Raw genomic sequence first — 23,786 nt, 5'->3', positions numbered from 1 at the left:
TTAAATAATGCAGCCCAGGGTCCTTGCCTGTATTTCAGGTACATGAGTAATACCATTTGTTATCTCTGGAGCCACTGAAAAATGAATGCAGGCAAGGAGAGATTTCCATGGTTCAACTGGTTAATCAAGGCTTCCCTGATACACAGAGTTGTTTTCACCACTCAACTGTCATCTCAACAGTAATAAGTTTTACAAGACAGCACTTTTAAGCTCTTATGGTTTTCAATTTACAGAGGACTTCATAAATATGAATACAATCACTGTAACAAATACTGCTGTGAAGTAGCCATCACTCATATTGCACAGCAAGAGATACTAAAAGCATAGTGATGTTTACTAACCTGCCAGCATTCATCTTTCCCTGAGCAGGGCTAGTGCCCAGCTTTCCTGACTCTTCAGTCTGTACTTTAAATCTGGGACCATGTGCACCACATGCACCTTGCTCTTTTATGGAGCGAAAACAGAGCAGAGAGATGCAGTGAGGGCCTGAGTGGTCTCTGTGCTCTAACACTGGCCTCACAATCCTGGGACCTTGCCTTTCTTCAAGGAGTTCTGCACTTTCTCCAGTTTCCTTCCAGCACCTGTAACCAGTCTTCTAGTGTTGTTTCTTTAGGTTGTGAAGTTCCTTGGAGAAGAGCACTGTTTCAGAACTGTGTGGCACATTAATGTCCCAATTAAGATCCAGAGTAATACACTGAATTTGTAGTGATATGACAGTGTTTTTTCAGAAATACTTTCAGCAGGCCAGCATCTGAGTCCAAGTGTTGGTTCTACCAGTGAACATATATGACAGTGACTGTCATAGCCCAGAGAGCTTATGGAAGGTGTTATTATTATTTCAACTACACACACACACACAGAGACATATATATATATATATATATATGTACTTGACTATATATATATGCACACATATATATGCAGAAAGCCTGAAGGCACAGGCAAGAAATTACCTGTTCTATCCATGCTTGAAGTCCATGTCAGAAATGGTAACCAGCAGTCATTCTTCAAAAATCTCATTGGTAGAAAAAAACTAAGACACATTTAATGTTTTAAACAGCAGCAGGTTTTTTGCTTTCTCTAATTATTTTTATCATAGTTATTATTAGTCTGCTTTTGTTATTAATTCTTTGGCATAATTAGATCATACTTTTTTTTTTTTCATTCCCAAGGGTCCTTTTCTTTGATACTAAAGGATTGATCTTTTTCTTCAGTACTTCAGGACTGACCTTCCTTGGCACTATAAAAATGAGGAAGAACTTTTATTTTCATGCACATGAGGCATCTCCATGAATAATGAATATTGCAGGCTTTTTTCTATATATGCTAAAATGCACTGCAGAGTAGGACCTACAGCAGAACTATTTATAGTCCTTATTTCCATTTCAGTGACCATTTCTTTTCTCACCCAATGCCATTTTTATGCACTCTTGCACATTTGTCTTCAAGTGTAAAGAGAAGGGGCATGACTCACTATATACAATTTTATGTGACCAAAAATTAGACATCTATTTGAAAACAGTTGAATGCAACTGAGGTGCAGTCAGTGGAAATCAGATGCTTTTGGTCACCTTTTTTGTTATATCTGTTTTGAGTAGAGTGAATTGGATACTGGAATGGGCTGCCCGGGGAGGTGGTGGAGTCGCCGTCCTTGGAGCTGTTCAAGGCAGGATTGGATGTGGCACTTGGTGCCATGGTCTAGCCATGAGCTCTGTGGTAAAGGGTTGGACTTGATGATCTATGAGGTCTCTTCCAACCTTGGTGATACTGTGATACTGTGAATTGCTTCATATGTTTCTATGCATAAATGCGATAAGTACTCTCTGAAAGTGATGCAAAAAAACCCCCAACAACCAAAACCCAAACCCCAAAAACCACCCAACCCAAAAACATGTAATTATAACTCCCTGCTGTTTTAAAGTAGTTCATACAGTCCTCTGTGCATAACTTCTACCTGACAAGTATGCATGAAAATCCAAATCTGCCTAAAGACAGTTGCATGCATGTAATGAAACCTACTGTGCACCAGCAAAGACCTCACTCAAGTGCATACTTCTGTTGGCGTCTACCCTCTCAACTCCTGCTATAAACAGTACCCTATGAAAGCACAGGATCATTTTCTTTACTGAAATACTTGCTAGATACAAGTAATGGAGGCTGCAACTCAGACCACAAGTACCTCCAAAAAATTTCCTATAGGCAACCCCAAAAATGTTTCCAACAGTACTTACTGCTTTAAAGGTTTTTCATTAACCCTCAGTATTACATTCCATAACCAGGAAAACCACAATTTGACTGCACAGGCACAAGGCAGCATTTTAACTGCAGAGGGCATGAAAGAGCTACTGAACAGCAGCACAGTGTTTTACTTACAAGGCATTGTACTTGCAACTTAATTTTCTACAAGTGATTTCTTCCACGCTGAGCATTTACAGTACTGCATTTTAGTCCTGAAGGATCATCTGAGGATCCATCTGATTGCTTCCCTAGGGAGAAATATAAATCTAAGTAACATAAATTATCAGACTCATTCCAGAGGCTATTTCATTCTGATAATCATGGACTAGAAAACATTCTGTTACCCTCACTGAATCTAATGGCTGTCACTTCTTACTGACATTTTATTTCCAGTTTTACTTCATACTCAAAATAGTTTCAGCTGCTTATATAGAATGAGCTGCATTTAGCTGTTTCCTACTTAATGCCACTTTTAAAGTCCCCAGCCATTCATTAATGGTACTAGAGTCACTGACCACATCCATCCCAGTGCAGTGCAGCTGTTTTCTAAAGCTTTTCTCATGCTTATAAAGATTTCAGTAAATTTGGATTAAGATTTAAAAAATCAATTAAAAAGAAGAGTTGAGATTTTCACTGAAGTATAAATTATCAGTCACAAGAGCAGGTGAAGGTTGATAATCTGAACACATTGAACATGCCCATTTATGTTGTATTTAGGGTTCTCTGGAAATCTAAACCAACTCTTTCTCAGGGGTGTTTTCAGAGGAATGAAAGAGTTCTGCAGAAACCACTACCAAGAATCCAGCCTGAGGCAGGTACATGCTGGCAGAAGCAGCCCCAGCTGATTACAAATGCTTTGCCATCCTCCACCTATACAACTTGATTAGCATGAATCCCCATTCTTCCACTAACTCACATGCTGAGCTGCTTTCCAGCTTCCTCTTCAAAATAATCACATCTTTGTTATTCACTTTGTAGTCACTGGGGCTGACGGCTGTAGATTCCACTGTGTTCCGTGGTTTTTATTCCACCTGAGTATCTCAGGTTATCACTGCTGGGAATGAGCAAAGATGGAGAGGAAAACACTGCCCCTTTCTCACACTAGAAGCGCTCATCTTTACTTGGAGATGTTTGGTAAAGTATGAATGGGCACCACCAGAGGGCGCATTGCTGCCGCTGTAATGTTCGTTCTCATTCTGTAAGAACTCGTCAATAACCCTGCTGTGGTGTAGCAAAGCTGTGGACAAATCCCACACCTTCCATTTCTGTGAAGCTGTCCTCACAAATAAAGCAGGAGTAAATACAAAAATCAATGAAGTCAGTTCCTTTAAAAAAGAAGGGTGAAAATAACCCAACCAGGAGTATTAACATGCCTTCTGAACTGTGCACTCAAGGCATTCTACAGCTTTGCTTCAAATACTCATCCTTTGACCTGTTGCAAGCAGCGACTCCCAGAAGAGGTAAGAGACACCTCGTTTCCTTCCTTCCCTCCCTTCCATTTCCAGAGAAGCTTGCGTGTCATGGCACACAACTAAGCCTGTACACGACATGAAGGGAGCCATGTACTGTATCTGACCCTCCTCTGCTTCACCTAAGTACACAATCTTGTCTGCAGAAGAGGCATGACAGCCTTAGAATAACAAACAGTTGTCTCGTCCTTGACACAGGCAGTACCTGAGACTGCAGAGTTAAGCACTAGTGCCCCATGGTAGAACTGAACAGCAGCTGAGGCTAATTTGTGCCCTCCGCATCTCCTGCACGTCCCTTTGCAACAGGAATCATGACACACCTCCCTCAAAGTCATCCCACCTGCTGGTCCTGGTGAAAGCTAAGCACTTCTTGCACACTGAGGTTACAGATTATTAGTTTCCTCAGCTGATTTGCCACACAGCAGCACAACCCTCAGTGCTAGCCTACAGGAAAGACAGACAAAACAGTGCCTAGGAGAGGTCAAGAGTTTTTCTAGTGCTGCAGTCCAGTTTAAACCAAGCACAAAATCACCCTTTAAGGCTTACTGTGCTGCTGCTGGATTCAGAGTGAGTCTTCAAAGAGAGATCTCAAACTGACCTGCCTTTTAGAAGTGCCCCTATAGCCCTATGTGCCATAGGCCTGTGGTACTTAAGCTGGAGTCACAGCTAAACTCCAAAACATAGTTGGCATTAATCAAGACCATAATTTTGCCCCATCAAATGGCAAGGGAGTTGAGTATAGCATAAATACACACAGTACAAATAATAATAATAATAGTAATAAAATCCCAGCATAATGAGCATGGTTATGTGTGAGTTAGCTGAAAATGGCTGGAGGGAGGAGATGCCAGGCATTCTTTAGCGCGCTGCGCTGCAAGGAGCTTTCAGTCCCGTTGACTTCAGTGGGGCTTCAATCAGAGGCTGTGTCTGTGCTGTGGAAAGGAACTGCTTAGCACAGCGCCGTGGGGTTCCTCGGGTTTTGTCTCTGAGCAACTCCTGGCAAAGCCACGGCTTCGTAAGTGAAAACACACTTTTTCCAGTCGCCAGCACTGCGAGCCATACCTGGATTTGGCTTCTTTCCTCTCTTTTCTTTCTTTGTTGCTGGCATTCTGATAGATTTGCAAATCTGTCTCCCTGACTAGGTGCTGACTTTACAAACCCACGTTCGGCTACTGAAGCGGGGAAGTGGGGGCCTGACCTTGGAGTGGATTCTTTTTCCTTCAGCGGGACAGCTTGGCTTGTAGCTTGGCTCCAGCTAACAAGCGGCATTCAGTGTCAGCCCAGCAGCTGCCATGCAGGAGGTCTGTCCCTTCGGGCAGCTGCTGCTCATCTGCCTGCAGCTGGCAGCGGAAGTGACATCTGTTCTCAGTCCCAGCTGTGAGCAGCGCGGAGGTGCCAAAGCTCAAACGCCTCAGTTCTCGATCCAGGAGCGAGGAAGGGTTTCTGATGCCAGACCACGGCCTGGCTTGCAGGGGAACGGAGGGCGGGATCGTCTCCTGCAACGATGGTGGGCTTGGAGGAATGGAAAGAGATGACAAATAGGGAGAGAAAGAACAAGTAACAGAAGTAGGGGAAAGGATGGAAGAGTGCAGGAGAAGACAGGAATGGCTGAAATGGAAACATGAAATCTGAAGTGACAGAGCCAGTCTGAGTTAAAGACACAAAAGAACGAGGGCAGAGCAATGGAAGAGATGCAGAAGTATCACCAAATAACTGTCCAAAGGAGTTACTGTCTAAAATGGCTGCTGAACAGAGAAACACTTATTGAGCTGCCATCTCAAGTGCTTCTGAGCCTGCAAGGATTTCTTGCTTACAGCCCATAGTTTATCATGGCACTGAAGGGATCTCCCCCGTGGGTTTTGCCATCTGGAGGAGCTTTGGTATATTGTCTCTTGCCTCCTTGCTTCTCTATCTTATTTAAATTCACGTCACTGATTCTTTATTCCATCATTTATCTTTGTAGCTGTGTTATAATTCAGTGTTGTGGCATTTGAAGTGAGCTATAATGTCAGTTCTGGAGACAGGTATATATGCAGGACGAAGGACAAGACCCTTTCCAATCTGAAGACTGAGATACTTACTTACATTAACCTGGCAACAACTGTATTAAGAAATGCTACTTTGCTCCCCAGGTGGGTGTATGCAAGATGAGTGTATTCCATCACAAACATATTTTCACAGTTGGGGCTGTTTCCTCAGCTCAGGCACTGAGATTGTGTTTTCTTAAGATCTCAAAATTGATTTGAGTATTCCTGGAAGAAATAACCAAGGAAATTGTATATTTGACAAGTGCATTACAAGGCTGCCAATCAAAATTAGCTTACACTGGGAAAAATGCAGCGTCAGTGACTGCTGCTTTCTCTTGGTGCCTGCCAAAAACACAAGACAAACTGAACTGCAGTAAACAACTGGGCTAAGGAATGGGCTGATGGAAATAGGCAGCACAAAAACTTTCAATTCTGAAGCTGAAATTGCAGGCACTAAGGACACAAAGATTTGAATCCACCTTAATACTCTGCCTTAGTATCTCATTGTAGGTACCCAGAGCAGGGCATTAGTCATTGAACTAGGTGCTCTTACAAATTACTCAAAACCTGTCTTTTGATGGGATTGATTGACGTGGGCAAAAGTAATAGCAGCTTAGAATTCAGCTCTTCCAGATCAGCTTTAAATAGCATAGTTACAGCTGAGCCTCTGTTTCTACCACTATTATGTATTTCTATGAGATAAAGATAAGGTATATATTTATGGTTTAATATTTCATAATGGATTTCACCAATGAGAGTCCTTAAAGATATTATTTTTACAAGTCTCAGCAGCTCTCTGTTTCAGTGAGAACTAGCTGTAGATTTAAGAAGTGATCTTTGAAATAAACAAGAGGAAAATCCTCTGAATACCATTCTTTCACTACCTACACAAAGAGGAAAACTGACCATCTAGCAAACTATGCATCTGAATTAATCTTATCAACTCAATACTTTTTGGTTTGAGTCAGGACTAGTGCATATGTCATGTGGACCAGAGAAAATAATTGGAAATCTTAAAAGTCCTAAGGTTGAGGCACTGCTAATACCCTAAAGGGCTAAATTCATCCATAACACACAGCTATTCCCCGGCTCAGCCATTTGTACTTCCCAATCATCAGAGCAGTCACACTGGGACAGGTCAAAGGTAGCTCTCACCCAGAATTCTGACTCCTTCAGCAACAGTGATAACATGACGCTGTTCCTGAAACTCAAAGCCTTCCTTAACAGGAACAAAGGGAAGCATGCATTGTCTGAACATGGTGGTGGATGCTTGACGAGATGAACTAGCACTTCTCAAAGTTACAGCTGAAAAACAAGGAGAAAGGTGATGAAAAAAGCTTTTGCCTTATCTAGAAGTAAATGTGCTTTTCTTTGGAAATATAACCTGCACAAAAAGCAGCCACCAGTAGCAAGCCTTCAAACAGGGAGAAGAGACCAAACAAAATGTGACCCCTCTCTGGTGGAGTGACCTACAAGGCAGGAAAAGTTTCTGTATCATCAGAAAGTGCTAAGCAGTAATTGAGAACTTTATGTGTCTTTGTGAGCTCCTGTTAGGATGGCACCTAGAGCAGCACTGTAGAGATGACGAGGCTCTGCTTCAAGTGTGCAGACACACTTTCTGTGCCACACCCTACATCACTTCTCTGTGATATTTTCAAGTGAGCTAGAGTTGTGCCACTGATTACGGTAGGATCAGGTCTCACTTTGTCTTTGCTTTTGGGTGTGGGTTTTGGGTTGTTTTGTGTTTTGTTTTCATTCTTTCAGTCTTTGTTTAGAGGACCACCAAGCCACGCTTTTCAAGCTAGACAGCCTAGAAAGATTAAAAAAGAATACTACTGTACCTAGAAAAATCTTCTATCAACTAATCTCAGACAAATCAAGTAACTTACTTTTCAGATTGTGCATGAGGTGGGTTGGTTTCCACATGCAAATCTAACCACTCAGCTTTAGAGTTACAAAAAGCATTTTTAGGGCCATACTCTCTGTCTTCTTTTTTGATGAACATTACCCAAGGAACGCTCATTAGAGTCCTTGAGGAATAAGGTAAGCAAGGCTGGCAAAGTCTGAGCTTTTATTTACTCTGTGTTATCTCTGTCCAAACGTTCAAAGCAAGATGGGTGGCAACTGATTCACTAGTTAAATTCAAAACAGCATGTGTGTACCGAAGGCTGCCAAGTTTCTCATGTATATTGCTATTTCTGAGAAGCTATGCACAGACAAAAAAAACCCAATCAACCAGGCTCTTAATTTCATTTTACATCTTTATTCCCATTGTAAATGTTAACAATAATGTAAAAGACCATTCAGTTTGGTTTGGATACACAATAGCATTAATCACAGTCCAGTTTCCTTCTTTTTTTTTCACTGCAGTTCTAGTATTTCATGATCTGTTTTAGTAGTTCTGTTGTTGGTATATTTGCTTCCAGCAAAAGAGATTTTCCAGTGTTTGTAGAATATTTTAAAAGATTGCTAAAGATAAAAAAAAATCCATAATGAAATTGTTATCAGTACATTAATAAAGCTTATTATTTTCTACTTAAGATTAGTATTATGTCTGATGACTTGAAACTCACTTTTCATCATGCATTCTGTGTTGGCTTTTCAAAATAGGCCCATAAATAACTGTAATATAAACTTTCATGACAGCAGTTTGTTGAAGTTCCATTTGAAATTGGATTTCAATCCTTTTAAGAGAGTGAGGTAAGTAAGAGAACCCTACCAAGTACAAAGTTCTGTTGAAGCAAATGTTAAGTTAGCAATGGTAAGGCAACATTATAATGTATGAATTAGAGTCCATAGAAAACAGAAAAGGTTATCTAAATTCACTTGCTTATTACTTGAGGGAAACACATCACATTGTATTTCAGTCTTCAAGTGAAGAAGAATCAAAACATACAGCAAAAGAGACATCTTTCACTATGTCTTTTAAAGGCCTGTGAGACAAATTCTCAAATTTATTAATGTAAAAGCTAATTCAGAAAACTTACTTGTGAAGACTGTCCTGTTAAATTATGAATATCAGTAATAAATTCTTTAGTTCCTCATGCAGTTGTGTGCTTTGCGTAGGAACAGGCACGGATACAGATATGAATAAAATATGCCCATTGTAGAGCCATACACAGAGCTAATATGAATGTTTGTGTTGTAGGATGTCAGGAAAGGAAAAATTATTCATCAAAGAAGAGAGGAGCAAGAAGCAATGAAGACAGCAGATGATGCATGAGAACTTTGTTAGCTGTCTTAGGATGACTTTTGTGTGGAGGGAAGTGTGTGCTAAGGATATAGAACAGTCAGCTAACAACTCGCTACTTTATCGTGCACTGAAAGGAAGTTCAATCAACATCAGCCTCTAAAGGGGACTTTAAAAAAAGCATATAGGTAGGTGAAGGGAAGGAGGAAGAGGAAGGAGACCAAGCATGGATCATGGATCCCAAGTTTTTAGTACCAGAGGGAGGGAACATAGTGCAAATAAGGACAGGAATACTGGCTTCAGAGGGAAACTTGCTGAACTGTCTGCTTTTGCTGTGGCTGAATGGGGCACTGACAGGACACTTCTGGTGGGGCTACTTCTCTAAGACCTTATCCAAGTCACAACAGGTAAGACATTAGCCTAGCCCCTTCACAAGCTTCAGGAGAGCTGGAATTTCTGGTCTGATGTGTAGGAAGGGATGGGTGTTTTGAGGGATTAGCCCTCTTCTTGCATTGCTTCTAATGGTTGATACCTGGAGATATTCCACACAACCATTCACCATTTCTCCTTCCTGTCATAACTTTGCACACTTGAGTATCAACATAACACATGTTTGAACTCACAACACTCAGCTCTCTTCCCTACTATTTAAACCATGCATATCCTAAACAGAGAGGGATGAAAATAGTATTCTCATAGATAAGTTAACAGAATCTTCCTCCTTTTCCATTACCTACAACTCCGGCTGCAAAGCATTTTTTTTTTGCTCTTAACCTTTTTCCTTATAGCACAGGTAAGTACATGCACAGGCAAACACAGAGTATATGGAATACAGCACTCATTGGAGCTAGTTGTGAATGATGGCACTAAGGAGAGCTACAGCCAGAGCATACTGCATCTGCAAAAGTGAAGTCCCTATGTTCCTTGATTTGAGGTTACCTTCATTCCATGGAGAATGGAGATCTGGCCCTTCAAACACTCCTTGCAGTGTGCATTTCTGTTGATGTCAGGAAGGCTACACTATATCATGAGCTCTGTATTAACTATCAGGTACAGCAGCAACTTTAAAACACTTTCATACAAAGATAAGCTGTGGTTTACAATTATTTCATCTTACTATTTCATTCATGCAGTCCTAAAGTACAACACATTTATGTGGGTTAAAGACAATTCTGCATGAATCATAGAACCACAGGATATTTTGGCTTGGAAGGCTTAAAAGTCATTGAGTCTTACCTGCCTGCAATGACCAGGGACAATGCTTTGGTGTCCTCTCTGTACCTCTTTTAATGATCAGAACCTCACAAGGAAGTTCCAGCATCACTCCTCACAGTATGCACCCAGTGTATCTCAGAATGATTTGTGTTTCATGTTACACTTTCTACACAATATCAGACTTGCATTTTTAAGTATCAAAAATACATTGTTAAAAGATTTTCATAGTAAATGTCATAAATCTAAAGTTTTCATCAAAAGGTAAAGTGATTTGAGACCTTTGGTGAATGGGATATGAAAAAGAAACATTTCCAAAGGCTACACATGATTTACGGTCTTACGCTACCAACAGCTGGCCTATCAGCTCTGGATTTCTGTCCTTTATTAGTGCCATGATAAGAGCAGCAGCAGAATTTACTGTCTCCTGAAGCAGCAAATGGTCCTGGAGATGGAAGAAGAGGAGAGACAGAGAGAGAATGAATGTAAACAAAAGTGGGAAAAGTATTTCAAGTCAATTTTCAAGTATGCAAAACTACTGTATTATTGCTGAACATCACCACCCCAACCCCCAACATTTATTTGTGCTCACCAGAACTCCTAAAACTTGTATTTTGAGGAAACACAATTTCACAGTAATATCCATTTTCCAGTCTCCATGATAATTTCAAAAGCAGGGTTTTTTCAAATGAATGCCATTTATCCAAAGACCACCAAACCAGAAGATTGATTTTTATAATCTACAAAGTAGTCAAACTTTTGGGACAGCAAACACTGGGATAAAGTGGAGGGTTTAATTGAGCAGCATAGTTAAAGGCCTGTAACATAAAGCATCCAATGAAACCCATCTGTAGTCCACAAACTACGTAAACTCACAAAGGCATTTAAGCACTGGGAGTTGAGTAGTGTAGGCTGATCTCTGTATCAAATAACTTTAAGAAATAGTCTGGTTTTGATAGGCAACTATAGAGACTAACACAGGAAGAAGTAATAAAATGAGGCTGACTCCGTGCTTCTAAGTGAGCGCTCCAGCTCACATCTGAAAGAGTCCTTTGTCTAATTGCCAAGTTTTCTTAATTGTATTGACTATAAAAGGTTGGCCTCTTGCTACCAGTACCATTTTCATTTGCACGCTGGGAAAATATCAATAGATGTATCCAGGCATGGATACATCCCTGAGAGAGGAAACAGGATGGCTCAATTTCCGTGAAGCAACAGAGAAAAGGAAAGGTCTACAAAACACCAGGCAAAATCTAGAAGAGTTACAAATAGGGAAGGGGAGCTAAAAAGAGAAAGCAAGAGCTGTTTCCCACGTTGGGAGCAATAGGGTTAAGGGAATTTTAACTGGGACATAGGAAGCCATGAAAGTTGTTTTAACAATAAGGACTGATATACAAAAGAATAGATTATTGGACCGCTCATGGAAACTCATCAGCAGACCCACATACAGGCTGCAAGTACAGCTTCCTGCCTGGGGCAGGAGGATGGAGCACTTTGATTTTGTATCTTTCTGAAACTATACTTTTAAGGAAGAAATTGTAGAGGATGTTTAAGAAACTTGGAGTAATGGAAAAAGAGTAAACTGTCAACAACTTATGTTTTTGTGTAAGTTGTATAACATGAAAAGTTGTTTTTCAAGGAATAAGGTTACTGCTGAAAGGACCTACCAGATTAACACACAGGGGAGCTCAAAACTAAAAGGCTTGGATGCAGTTGAACTGAAAAAGGAAAGGTGTCCCTGGAACACTTTCAATGTTGATATGGATCCAGAGAAGGGCCACTAAAATGATCAGAGGGCTGGAACATCTCTCCTATGAGGAAAGGCTGAGAGAGTGCGGAGGTTGGTTAGTCTGGAGAAGACTCCAAAAAACCTTCTTGAGGCCTTTCAATACTTAAAAGAAGCTTGCTTTAGAAAGATGAGGACAGACCTTTTAGCATGGCCTGTACCCATTACATAAGGGCTGATGGTTTTTTAAACTGAAAGAAAGTAGACATAGACTAGATATAAAGAAGAAATGCTTTACAATGAGGGTGGTGAAACACTGGTATGGGTTGCCCAGAGAGGTGGTAGAATGCCTATCCCTGAAAGCACTTGAGGTCAGGTTGGACTGGGCTCTGAACAACCTCATCCAGTTAAAGATGTCCTTGCTTGCTGCAAGGCAGTTGCACTAGCTGAGCTTTAAAGGCCCTTTCCAACCTGAACTATGCTAATGCTCTTATTCATTTTGTGCTTTATGTAAATGACAGGAAACATGCCAGAGGCATGACTGGATAGAATTAGAAATAGTTCATTTATACCTGATTAATTTGTCATTGTTGAAAAGATATTAGTATTTGGCTACAATTTTGTCCTAAAATATCATCAAGTGAGCTGTTACAATGTGTCACCACCCAAAGGTTTACACTCCTCACAAATTCATGTCATGTACTCTAATATGCAGTAAAATTATTTATTAGTGTTCTGGAAAGCTGTAGTAAAAATGCTGACATTTGACCAGCTGTTTCTTACTGAGTGACACCTCCTGTTCAGTTCAGTAAGGAGTGCTGAAGTGTACTTGGGTCCTGCTCCTCCAATACCTTTTGCCACGGACCGAGGATGCAAAGAGGAATCTGCTACTCAAGCCCGGTAGGGCTTCCACTTCCTCATTTCCCATGGGTATATGCAGAAGGAGAGTGGAAGTCATGTGCACACACCCACCTAACTGAGCAAACACTGCAGGCACTTTCAAGATGTAGCAACCTACTTCTTGCTATTCAGCAATGTCAGCCTCCGAGTGCCTCTCCCTACTTTTTGTTCGGTTTGTCTCAAGAAGCACTTTGCAGCTACAGATGCAGCTCTCTGAACGGGCTCCCAGCCATATCTGAAGTTGGCTGGAGGTCTGTACTTTTTTCCCCATTTCACAAAAAGAAAAAAAAAAAAGAAGAAATAAAGTACACCTGGCCAGGAATGCTCTTAATGTTTCTCCCAATAAATCTTTCCACATCCTCTGTTGGTTACTGGATTCAGTACACATTCCTTTGCAGCAATAAATCATTTAGGTTCTTGAACATAAAAGGAAGCAAGAGAAATAAATTTAACTTTCATGGGAGAGATTGAAAGTGACACCACAAGATTCCTTTAGACTCAAAAAAACACATTTCTAAAGCTAAACCTAAGGCTTGAGTGCTAATTTCCATGTTCTTAAGGAAAGACATGCAAAAAATGTTGTGTGGCATTTTTAACACAGGCAATAGGGCTCAGTATTCTGCACAGAAACTTGCATGCAGAAGTGGTCTGTGAACCACACTGAAAACAACTGGGGAACTGCGGTTTGTTCAGAAAGAGAAACACAAGCAACACGGATTAAAAGGCATCTGCAAGCTTTACAATTACTTTGCTTCTAATAATCTGATTATTAATACTATCATTATCACTATTCAGGAAACTTACTGGTTCCTGTGTTTCTTAAAACCAGTCAATACAGCTGCAGGAATAAAGAACAGGCAGAGAGGCTTGCCCCCTGTCAGCCTGCTTTTTGGACATAACCAGAAGTGTACTTCTTAAGTGAATTTACATTACCTTAAATAACATACTTAATAGAAAAGATGTCCCTAATTTCATACAGTTACAGCTGGTGGCTAAATGATATCAAGAAGCACATACTGAAGCTTTTCAATAGGACAATCTTTTCAAGTATGTATCACAGGGGTCACTGATTTTTAGATTTATGCTGCTGCTCCTTCCTGGTAACACTGTCCCTGCCTGATCTAAGGGTCACCTCTTCATTGAAAAGCATCCTTCACCTAAGCCCACGAGCCAGCTTCTGAGTGCAGGAGAAATCAGCACCACAGAGGTCAAGTATGTGCCAATTTGAACTTGCTTTATTCTCACAGCCACAGTTTTACTGGAAAGAGTGAATAACACAAATAAGTGGACTCTTCCAGGAATTCCAAAATCATTGTATATCCTGGATCTTTCTGAGAATCAAAACTGACTCTTGTGCTAGGAATCATTATTGTAACATCTGATGGTCGTAGCCTGTGCACACTCACAACTTTTGCTGATCACTTCTACTCTTTACCACCACAAAAGAGATAACAGAAAAAGCAAGTGAAAGAGAACTCATTGTTCAAAGTCTAGGTGACAGCGACAGACACAATGGTTAAATTATATGTTAAGTATTCCTTCCTCTTCTCTGGATCCTGATGGGAATTTAGTTCGCTTTAGGCCATTCCTATGCACGTAAGCAGTTATTTTGCATGTGCCACAATGACACTTGGGTTCTTTCTAAGTAGTTCTATGTAATTTGGATGCCAGCAGTGTTTATGGAGAGTATGTAAAAGAATTAAACCGACACCGTTCAACAAGAAGCCAGGAAAGAAAACTAATCTTGTGGGTCTTTATTAAACAAGTGAGCACTTCAAGTCCCCTGGCTATACCCTTAAAACACCCATGTTTTTGACACTGTGATGTTATTTCTGGCACTCATGCTGATTACAGCTGATTGTGCCTACAGGGAGGCTTCAATAAAGATGCCAGGACAAATTTAACCTACCACACCTAACTCCACTGCACATACAGGCCTCCAACCCTCTTTTATACTCAACAGCAGAGCACTAAATCTTTCAAAAATCTCATTATTAGTTACAGGAAGTCAAATAATCAAGCAGAACCAGGTCTTCACATGTCTAATTGCCTGACGTGTTTGGGTATATTGTAACCACGATAAAAAACAGGATGCAAGAATAGAACAATCAATACAAATCCTGGTGTAGCCCACAAGAGCTCTTGCACGTTACTGCCCACCCACTGCTCAGAGCTGCGAATTCCAAGCAGAGAACAAACTCCAGCATGCCAGCCGGGGAGTGAGTGCACAGCAGTGCACGAGCTGGATGGATCAAACCCCAACAGCTCTTCTCCTCACCCACAAAACTCTTAAAAAAGACCCTGACCTTTAAAGAAGACTGGGAGGCAGTAAGGACTTTAATGGATTAATGACTGAAGTTCCACATGATCAACTGGTGTGCCATGATCCCCCCCTAACCCATTGTGATATTTGCTGTCTGTTCATTTCATCCAGTTGACTTAAATGAGTCTCTTGTAAAAAAGAAAATCCAAAACCCCCTAACATTTCTTGGCCGTCAGTAAATAGAATTTTTTTATTGTTTGAACAGATGATTAACTACATTTATAAGCTAAAACCAAAACTTTTACCACTTTATATTTATGTACTTTGGAAAAGAAAGCACTCAGAAACACTGCCAACCTTATAAACCATAAATCCACATAACAGCACTTTGATTCCAAAATAAAATATCCACTTTGTCTGTTATTAAATAGTAAAAATATTCTAACCTAACCATATTGTGTGATACTTGTAACTCGCACTCAGAATTTATTTGATGTAGAGTTACTGACTGTAGGGGTTTCTGGTTTGCAGAATAAGACCGGGAATGGCTACAGGGACAGAGCTAAAGATGTGTTTGGAATATGCAATCTGATACTTCACAAATGTGCATTTATTTAAGGAACTGTGAGGCTATCTGAATATTTACTGACATTCCCCTAACAATTCATTTCCTTGCTTCAGTCTGGTTAGGATTTATTTTTGTTCCCCAGCTAGAACTTCATATACATGCATTTCAATTTACATACGTACTAGTTCAGTTTAAGCACAGCCTGAAAAACACACACTACCACTTTCTAGCTCCCAAAAAACTCCTTTTCTTCTGCAGGTATTACTTCTGCCTTGTACTGCATCCCTCCAAAAGAACAAGGCAGCTGTGTTCCATTATTTGCTCTCTGTTTTGCTGTAATATAATTTGACTTTCTGTTTAAGGCATTTTTTTTTAAAATGAATAGAAGTGTAATGTTATCCTCAACTATGTGGCTGAAGGGGCAACCTGAAAACATGATTTAAAGATGCTGCTAAACTTAGGGAACATCAAGATCAATTTGGAATGGAAAGAGGGCCAGGGCACGCGCTGGCATGCCCCTGCCCTTGCTGTTCCATTGTGAGCCCGCTCCCTGGCACAGTTTTGGCTTCTGCCAGCTAACATGTTCTCAGACAATGGCTGGGACAGGCTGAATGAGGCCACCCTCTCTTCGGAAAGGAGAGCTTAGCCCCATGGACATTGAGGCATGCTGTGCCTTTTAGCCCCAGGACAAGAGAACCATCCCTGGTCTGTTTTACTTACCAGCACAACTGCAGCCTAAGCATTGCTGGGAAGTGACAGCTGTGCCTTTCTCTCCTTACCCAAGTGCATCAAGAATACACAGGGCAACGATCAAATAATCCCCTCCCCACCTCCTGAATGAAACACACATCACATGTAGGCTTACTGCTCCGGGGACACTTTTCCCACGGAAACAGGAGAGAGGAATGAACCTCACTGCATGCCAGCACTTGTGCTCTACTGCACACTCCTGCCACCTTACAGGAAAAGTCTGCAGCGAGCTTAAGGACTTGTCATGGAGAATGCCCACAGCTCCCTTTCACAGGGTGGGCTTGGATGCACACCAGGCACACCACAAGACACGGAGTGGCAGAGAAAAGGGCTGAAACAGTTTGTGTCCTGGCAAGCATCTTGCAAAAGGCTACACTGGCAGTACAAGAGGAACTGCTATTAATTTAGAACTCCACAGGATGCTGCAATTTACACTAAGGGTATACCAGGTGCCTCAAAAACTTGCCTGGTGGCACAGACCTAGTGTTTTATGTGCTCTCAGAGAAACTGACTAAAGACACTAGCCATGAAAACCTCAATACTTGAAATATTCTTCTTCAATGACTGCTTTTAATTTAAAATGATGACCTGAAGAGGGACTAGAAATCAGTAGTGTAGCATGATCCGGTGTTTAATCTTACTCTGAGGAATCCTCTAGTAGATTCCTGAAAAAGCTTTTTTTTCTGTTCAAGATATGTAGTGGCATGCATCCACACATTAAGGCAAACTCCATTTCTGGAACAGTACAAATTAATCTGAAGTCTCCTTTCTTCTCAAAATACTTCCAAATCACATTTTTTAATCTGTGTGCCAAATAACCTATTGATAAGTGACATCTCATGCATAACATCCATGCAGCAATTTACCTCAATGAGAAGATATGCAGATCATTCTAAAAGATTAGCAAGCTATTTCTCTGAATACTTTTAGCTTTTCTTTCAAGTAATACATAATAAAGGCAGCATTTCAGATCAGATAGGTAGCTGGGCTCAGAATGACTCCAGCAGGTTCACAGCCTTGCCTCCTTTCTCAAGGAAGAGAATGCAATCGGTTCTTCAGTAGTGGATGCTCCTCGGGACAGAAACAAGCCAGAAATGCAGATACTTGGGATGCAGTGAAGACTGAGAAAATAGATGAGTGGCACTAGAGGAACCAATCTATCACTCTGCTAGAGGAGCCTAGCAGATCACTTCATTCATGTAGACATGAGTTATTCCCCATAATTGTATACCCATGCTACAATTAACCCAAATCCAGATAGACTGTACATAAATATATGCTACTGAACTGTGTCTCTCCTGCACCACTGATCAACCATTTCTCTTTTAGTCTGCCATAAGAAAATAGAGAACCACCAACATTGAAAATAACTGTGTGGATACACTGAGGACAGAATTAGTTTTAAATCTGCTGAGGTCCATGAGGATTATGGCCCTAACATGAATGAATCTTTAGATCTGAAAGGCAGGCACAGGTTTAAAACTGAAGGTAAACATTGCTCTTTTGCTAAAACCCAAACCAAGCCAAACCAACAAAAAACCCCACAACCCAACAACAACGAAAAGCCCAAACCAAAACAACAACAAAACAAAAAACTTCAACCAACCAAAAAAAACAAAGCCAGCAGAGACAAAAAAAACCAACAGAATTAACTCCTTTCTCCACTATGAATGGAACAGGAAGAACTCTCCTAGATCAGCAGTTTTAAACCAGCTCCGTTCCCTCGATGTGCTGTAGCACGCAGGTGACCAGTGGAATTCAGCTTCCCTCTTTGTGTGAGGTGGCTAAGGCACCCCTCTGCTCACACATTTTTTTTTGATTGGAGCTAAAAGTCTTGTGGAGGATTACTCATTCTACACACAGTCACTGTGTCACAACAGAAAGATGACAAGACTCCAGCCTACACACAAGTCCAAATGCCTGGCAAGGAAGTGGAAGTTCTATCTTAACTTTTGCTCCAAAAGGTTGTCCTTTTGATGTAAAATAGACAAATGGTGTTTGGAACAGACACGAGCTTGGTGCCAGTGCCCCTGTCACCTGCAGACTCAGGCTCTTCCTTTGTTCTTGTCTTCTCCAAGTCTTTCTTTTCTGTCCCTTTTCTTTTTCTTCTGCTCCATAAGAATAGTTTGCATGATCGTAGTGAACAATCAATAAAAATTCCTGTCTGAAGAGTGTGTTATAAAGAGCCTTTTCAGCACATTCAGTCATTGCAGCTTAAGCAAGAGTTTTCATTCAGCACTTACCACTATCTGATCTAACCTCTTGGCAAGAGTGAGTCTGCCAGCAGTGACAGCACAACCACCTATCAGCCACCTTCCCCTTCAGGTTGTTCACAAAGCTACCTACTGCTGCTACTAGCAGCCAATTCTGCCACCTGTATGGGACTGGTACAAAAATTTTGGCAGAAATAAGCCACTGAACAGATGTGGCTGCCTGCAAAAGTATGTCATGTGTCTGAGGTTTCTTAGAGGTGGTCTTTTCCATACAGCAAGTTACCAGGTAAGAGTAGAATATGTGATCTGTTCATGCTAATATATGTTCCTGTGAGCTCCTAAGAGATATCATTCTGGTAACCTTATGAAACATGCCACAAAGATTTTTAGGGCAAAGGAAAAATATTTCTTACTATCAATATAGGAAAAGTGAAAAGCTCCGGAGGCACATCAGGCTAATTTTCTCCTCTGACAACCAGCACTGCAAGCCTGGTCTAAGACTGAGCTGAATCAAATGAAGGTATGGCCAGTCTGTCCTCTGGTTTCAGAGAGCTCTGACTCAATCTGATAGCACTAACAAATTCACTAGGGAGGAGGATTTAAGCCTCCCATGCAGCAGCTGCACATAATAGTATTTTCCTCAATGTGCATGCCTGGTGGATCCTCTGCTGCCTGCTCCACTCTGAGAGTCTATAAATACTTTGATGGGCTGCAGGGTTAAGTTTTGCAGGCAGCCAGGAATACATAGCAGACCCACCACACACACAGAGGGAAGAAAAGGGGTTATGTAGTGCTGGCCTCCTGCAAAACATAACACTGCAATCATGCAAATCAGTTACAGACTGCTGCCGTGCACCAGGCACCAAGCAAGCAGGGCGCAGCCATGGACCATAGACAAACGTGTCTGAGACGAGGAGCTAGCTGCACAGCAAAAGCAGTTCAGCGTGGTTTAGCTGGGTTTCTCCTGACACAAGCTGAGAAACACAGCACCTTCAGGCTCAGTTTCACTTCACGAGTAGCCATGGTCAGCAGTAAGTAAGAAGGCAAACATGTATGTAGAGAAGTGGTGGGGAAACCAACTAGGAGCAAGGATGTTAGGAAGAAGTTCTTCACCACAAGGGTAGTGGAACACTGGAACAGGTTGCCCAGGGAGTTGGTTGAAGCTCCATGCCTGGAGACATTCAAGGAGAGGCTTGATAAGGCTCTGAGCAACCTGATCTAGTGGAGGAAGTCCCTCCTTACTGCAGAGGGGCCTGGACTAGATGACCTTTGGAGATCCCTTCTAACCCAGACCATTCTATGATTCCATGAAAGGGGAAAGAAGAAATGTCAGAGGTGAAGGATAAAGTACACAACTATCTAACTCCTCAAAAGATAAAAAGACATGTCACTGCTAAAAAGACTGTGAGAGATTATATCAATGCCAAAAGCTCAGGCAGGTAAACTGTGTCATACACTGTAAGGGAGTGGGGGGAAATCTTCAAAGAGTAGGACTGAGTTAGACTGAATTAGAAGGTTAGACACAAAATGCTTTAGCTACCACAGCTTACAGGAGCTGTTTCACACAGTATCACATAGTATCACAGTATCACCAAGGTTGGAAGAGACCTCATAGATCATCAAGTCCATATAATTTGTGATTGTGTTTATCAGTGCTGTATAGAAAGACTGGGCAACTGTAATGAAGCAGGAAGGTCTTTGGAAAAAATGAGTGATGCATTCGAGTCTCCTGGGCGTTGCTGAAAATCAGTGCAGAGGAAATGTGTTTTTCCCATTCTTTCAGGATAAAGCACACTCCTCTCCCCTCCTACAGGTGCCTCACATGGAATTATGTACAATAGACATGCAGCTCTCCAAAATAAGAATAGGCATGCTTCTATCCACTTCAATACAGGCATTCTGTTCAATCATTACAATCTTTTATTATACAACTCCTACAGACAGAATACTCTGAAAGCACAGGGCTGCAGTAACTAATTGGTGGGAAACATTCCTCTTGATTGTGGATAATTTATTTGAGATGATTCAGAGAAAAAAACTCTATAATTTACTAAAAAACAAATCTAAAGCTTCTCCTTTGGGGAAGGAAACAAAACCCAATAGATTCAGAGGGGCAAAATATGCATACGCATGTGCTGGGCTATTGTTCACATCCCAGTCTTGTGGCTTCCAAACTTTTAGGATGATAAAATCAGTTCAGTGGGGTAAAAGGCACATTCCAATCTTGGTTAGAGAAATACAAACCAAAGCAACTACAGTATTATAAGCCCAGTTACTTTGCTGTTGCAGAGACCAAAATCCAACCTTAAAACTCTGTATTCTGCTACAGAAGACCTAATATCTAACTGGTTTTAAACTGCCCTCTTGAAAGCCCAAAAGCAGTTTCAAAGTAACAGAGATGTCAGTGTTCTGGACAGTGAGGCATAATGAGAAAGAATGACTGTCCACAAGCTCATTAAGCATCTAATATCACAGATTTCCCTTATACTATACTCTTAACTGAGCACAGCCAGTTGCTTGCAAGTGTCTTTCTAGTTGCATCATCTCAGCATTCTGTGAGACTGACTGCAGAATAAATCATAAAATCTAATTTTAAGTTACACACTGAAATCTGAAAACATCCTCGAATCACACCTTAACATTTCCAATTGAATATCTGTCCTATATCTTACATATCATTCAATTTCCACTTCTATGGCCACATCTGCATCACATTTAGGCATAGTTTATGTCCTATTTCTGACTGATTTTTCTGTCTGGAAGGCAAAAACTAGAGATTCTTTACAATTTCAAGCTTTTTATGTAAGGCTAAGCTAGTCTACTTTCTCTCCTGAAAAAATTAAAGAATACCAAACTGATGAAGTGTCCATAGGAGAGACAAAAAATTACAGGGACACGAGGTCACATCTCTCCTTGGAGAGTAAGAGGAGAGGATTCAGGAAGGGAAAAAACAAGTTACCACACAAGTTATTAATAAAGATTCATTCCCTTTGTCTCTCACAGCAATGTGACATTTTAACATACTAATTTTGTGGCAATCTGATTGTTCTCAACCACCCTTTGCATGGAACAGGGACTTGTTTGCTACTGCAAAGCAGTTTTCATGTGGTGAATGCAGTAAGCAGGAGAGGAACGTGAATTTCTTGCAAGCACGAATAAGTCTTCAAGCAAAGAAACTCTAAACATAAGCACACTCAAATGTACTCAAAACCACTGCAAACGTCTGTGAATGTATTTGCCTCTGTCTATTGTTCTGGGGGGTTTTAAGCTATGTTGCCTGTAGAGTCTTTACTTTCACACTCAAAACTGGACAGTTTATCTGAGCAGCATCCTAGGACAGGAACTGAAAGAATCCTTGTCCAGTGCACACGAGGAAATAATTTCTAAGAATGTTGATCCAAAGTGTCAATTTCCCTATTCTCTATTTCTTTGTCCTCCTTAGCTCATAGCCCAAAGCCAGGGCAGCCAGAGCACTTCCCCTCATTAAAGTTTTCAGCTAAGCAATGGAGGGAGCATATAAATTTTGAAAAATGAATCCTAGAGGAAATATTGCTCTGGAAATTTGGTATGAAAAGAGGGGCTGGGTTCAGGAAGCAGCAGTAAACAGTCTATATCCAGTCCAGTAGATGGGGCAGACAGGAGCCATAAAAACACATGGAAATCACTGTGGCAAAGTACTACTCTGGCATCCCTGTAGAGCCGAGAGGAATGGCGAGCAGTGGGCACACCCTACCTCCCCATGCAAGTACTGGATGGGCAGGCCTGAGGAGTAAAGTGCAATCTTTAAAGACACAGTTGGCACATGGACTGTCACATGTGTACTTACTTCTCAGATCTTTTCTGCAGCCCCTTGATAGCACATGCTGTGATGGCTGTTCCGAGTCTCAGCCCTCTCCTGATCATCCTTCAATAGCTTCCATCACATGAAGGGTATTCTGCCACTAGCTAAGGATTAAACCATCACACAGCACAGGGGCAAATCACAGTATCACACAGTATCACAGTACCACCAAGGTTGGAAGAGACCTCACAGATCATCAAGTCCAACCCTTTACCACAGAGCTCAAGGCTAGACCATGGCACCAAGTGCCATGTCCAATCCTGCCTTGAACAGCTCCAGGGATGGCGACTCCACCACCTCCCCGGGCAGCCCATTCCAGTGTCCAATGACTCTCTCAGTGAAGAACTTTCTCCTCACCTCCAGCCTAATAGCTAGTTTCACAAAAAACCCAAACCAACAAAAACAAAACAAAAGAACAACCAAACATCTCCCAATCAAACAACCAAAAGAAACCCTTCAAGTCTAAGCCCAGTGATAAGAAGGCAGAGAAGGGCCTCATAGCTTAAACAAAGCAAGAAAAGGAAGCAGTTAGTACCCTTCCTCAGGGTTCACCAGTAAATCCTCATCCTGAAACTCCAAGTGTATAACCAATACAATTGCACAGTGCCAGATGTGCTTGCTTTTACGTTCAAGTTTTCTTTTATGCTACGGAAGTCCAGATACACCACAAAGACAGAGCTCACAGATGTTCTCTTACATAAAAATCAGGGTTTGCCAAGAGGCTTCTCTTTCTTTTGCCAGTTAGTATCAGCCCAAACCATGTAACACAATAGCCTGTCTATATACAAAGGCATTCAAACCAAAAATATCTCTGGGTGATAAAACTCTTGTAAAATAACCCCCAAAAGTGCTTTGTCTTTTTAGAGAAATGAGTATTTTAAAACATTTTCAAAAGAAATAGAATAAAAAAGAACAAAGTAATAAGGGAATGCCTGGCTTTAGCAGCTGGATTAATTGTACTCCATAACTAAGAGGGTTTATTAAAAGTAAAGCAGATGAAATATTTTGTTAGCTGTGAACACATCTCTTTTTGTGAGATGAGCACTCAGTGTTAAGCTTATTCTTCAGGTATGTTGTCTCTTGAGTTGCATAACCAAAGAGTCTGTTTTACATTTAACACCTTCAATTAAATCATTACCAAAACTGCCTTTCAAAATATCCTAAACCCACCTTTTGCCTACTTGCAACTTTAAATATGTCTAGGACTGTCTGCAGAGATAAGTTCAGTTCTCCCTAGTATCTTCTTGCAATAGATGTTTGATTAAGAAAGTATTTGTGGCAGTTCCCAAAAGCATGACTAAACATGATGCCTAAGAGTTGACTACATCACTTATTCCTCACTTGAAAATTGGGGTCATCCAAAGCTAACTGAAATCAGTGGGCTGAGAA

At 41.1% G+C, this 23,786-nt stretch overlaps 1 protein-coding gene across 3 annotated transcripts in view; it reads right to left on the bottom strand.

The window, feature by feature from the left end:
• Positions 1-7,977: 7,977 nt before the first annotated feature.
• CRPPA (CDP-L-ribitol pyrophosphorylase A) overlaps positions 7,978-23,786 on the bottom strand; it is a 108,095-nt gene continuing 92,286 nt past the window's right edge. For 2 of the 3 annotated variants that reach the window (XM_064166929.1, XM_064166931.1), the window contains exons 10-11: positions 10,481-10,581; positions 7,978-8,203 (exon numbers count right to left, since the gene is read on the bottom strand). In XM_064166929.1, coding sequence (XP_064022999.1) covers positions 8,107-8,203; positions 10,481-10,581 — 198 coding nt within the window. In that variant the 3' untranslated portion in view covers positions 7,978-8,106. The remainder of the gene's footprint in view (positions 8,204-10,480; positions 10,582-23,786) is intronic. The other variant, XM_064166930.1, reaches the window with a different exon arrangement.

This window comes from Pogoniulus pusillus, chromosome 28 (assembly GCF_015220805.1).
Source record: "Pogoniulus pusillus isolate bPogPus1 chromosome 28, bPogPus1.pri, whole genome shotgun sequence".
NCBI classification, from domain to species: domain Eukaryota; kingdom Metazoa; phylum Chordata; class Aves; order Piciformes; family Lybiidae; genus Pogoniulus; species Pogoniulus pusillus.
Note: the sequence above shows the minus strand (reverse complement) of the source record. Positions and strands in the feature narration are given on the sequence as shown.